The sequence below is a fragment of the Echinops telfairi genome, unplaced genomic scaffold, assembly GCF_000313985.2.
Source record: "Echinops telfairi isolate 266 unplaced genomic scaffold, ASM31398v2 ScPeMD7_2;HRSCAF=8, whole genome shotgun sequence".
NCBI classification, from domain to species: Eukaryota; Metazoa; Chordata; class Mammalia; order Afrosoricida; family Tenrecidae; genus Echinops; species Echinops telfairi.
In genome coordinates, this window is record NW_022103898.1 from 31,449,927 (window position 1) to 31,451,863 (window position 1,937).

A 1,937-nucleotide genomic window follows, 5' to 3' on the forward strand; every position below is an offset into this window, starting at 1 on the left:
TCATCGTCCTCAAGGCCTGGTGGGCCAGGATGTGCTCCAGTCTCTCCTCCTCCCCCGTCATCTGCTCCTGTGTGCTCTGGTCAAATATATGGAGGATCGGTTTTACAACTAAGCTAATGCCTTGGCTACTTTGCCTTTCATTGACTCAGAACAGGGTCAGTAATCAATGGATTAAAAATTGACAGATCTGCACTCAGGGGCCCCCTAATGTTTGAAACCAGAAGCCTGAGAACTGGCCAGTGAATTTCTCCTGTCCTCTGGGTTTCAAGCCCATTAAGTATTAGCTGCTGTAGTTCCCACATGCTTCCTCAAAGGAAAGCTTCCCAACGTCCCGCTACACTAGAGGTTGCATCAGGCTACCATGGTTGAAGGATCAGGGTCCTGCGTCAGGGCCCTGGAAACAAAGGCCTGGCTGATGGACTTTGAGATTAGACAGCACTTGGTCAGAACCACCTCCAGTTGTCCTTGTCTGATCTGTGCAACTACAGAAAAGCAGCAGTGACTTTTGACACTTGTTTATGGCAAACATGTGCTGACTAGGAAGTTCACTACTGAGCAGAAATAGAAATGGAACTATTCTAAGTGCGTCTGGATCGGAGATGAGAGTCTCTTTCCCCACCTCAAGCACTGGGGGGGCGGGGGGGGGAGCTTCCAAGAATCCTTAGTGCTCCTCAGAAACCTGATAAACTGAGGAATATTGCAAAGTTGGATCTACCAAATGAAAAACAAAGAAACAAACATGTAACTGCATAGTTTCAGGGAAAGGCAGCATGAACTGTAACTTCTAGTTCAGACCCACACTTTGGAGGCAGCTATTTGTAAGCCCCAGAAATTAGCAGTCTATTAGGGTGTAGCTCAGAGGTGTTATGTCGTTGAAGGTCACCCTCTTAAAGTTGTGCTATATGTTTTTCCATGTTCTGGTATATGAAACCCAGTATTAATGAACCTACAGGGGCAGAAAGTGGAATAAGGGTTTCAGGGGGAGGAGGGACACTGGGGGTGGGGGGTGGGTATGTGTCAAAGGGAGACAATCTCAAGGAGTCCGTGTAGAAAAATAATGTCTATAATGTCTGGAAACTGATTGTGATAACAATTGTACACTTGTACTGCATGTGATTCAAATATGGAATGATATGATATCTTTATTAAATCCCAATTAATAATAAATTTTAAAAATGAACCTTAAAAAAGAAATTACCAGTTCAGGAAAGACAACAATTTAAATGTTGTGATGAGTTTTAGAAATCTACTTTTAGTGTAGATTAAAATTTTTTCAACATGTACCTACTGCATTCCGTGACTCTCCCAGAGCCATGCCCTATTTTAGGTTTGGGAGAGATTTAATAGGGCTGGATCCCCACGATGAGTGGAGTGGGAGGACTCCTTCTCCTCCCCTGGTCCTCACACTGGTGTTGGTGTTCTCAGATGGATTTCGTTGCATTTCCTGGATGACCAGTGCAGGCTGAGAGAGGCAAAGGGGAAGGAGGGAGGTGGAGAGCTTCCTGAGAACACTGGTTTTCTATGTAAATAAGGAAAGTTACATTTTTTATTATTTTCCAATATATTTAAGAATATTATGTCTCCTAAAAGATCCAACTAAATATCTGTTTAAAGATGAGAAACAAACGTCAAATACCTCATCTGAAAATTCTTCTTGATCGTTAAAACCGAACAGAGCTCTGCACCCTGATGTGAGGTCCAGCATCTTTTTCCCATAATTGATGATCGATACTGCCAATTCGTATTCCTTCCATGAGCGCAGAATCTAGTTAAAAACATTCATTAGTGACCTCTGCTGAACATGCTCACCTATTTCCAAGTGTCGTCATGTAGCATCTTATATAAATTCATAAATCTTATGTTGTGAATCTAAGAATCCTCCCATTTTTATTAAACACAAACAAAGTCACAGTTTTGTTAAGGAGACTGGAGATTTC

The 1,937-nt window shown here is 42.4% G+C and overlaps 1 protein-coding gene across 1 annotated transcript in view; it reads right to left on the reverse strand.

Moving 5' to 3' along the window:
• CFAP54 (cilia and flagella associated protein 54) overlaps nucleotides 1-1,937 on the reverse strand; it is a 390,102-nt gene that overhangs the window by 248,429 nt on the left and 139,736 nt on the right. The window contains exon 24 of the mRNA XM_030886291.2: nucleotides 1,637-1,765. Within this exon, the coding sequence (XP_030742151.1) occupies nucleotides 1,637-1,765 (129 nt within the window). The remainder of the gene's footprint in view (nucleotides 1-1,636; nucleotides 1,766-1,937) is intronic.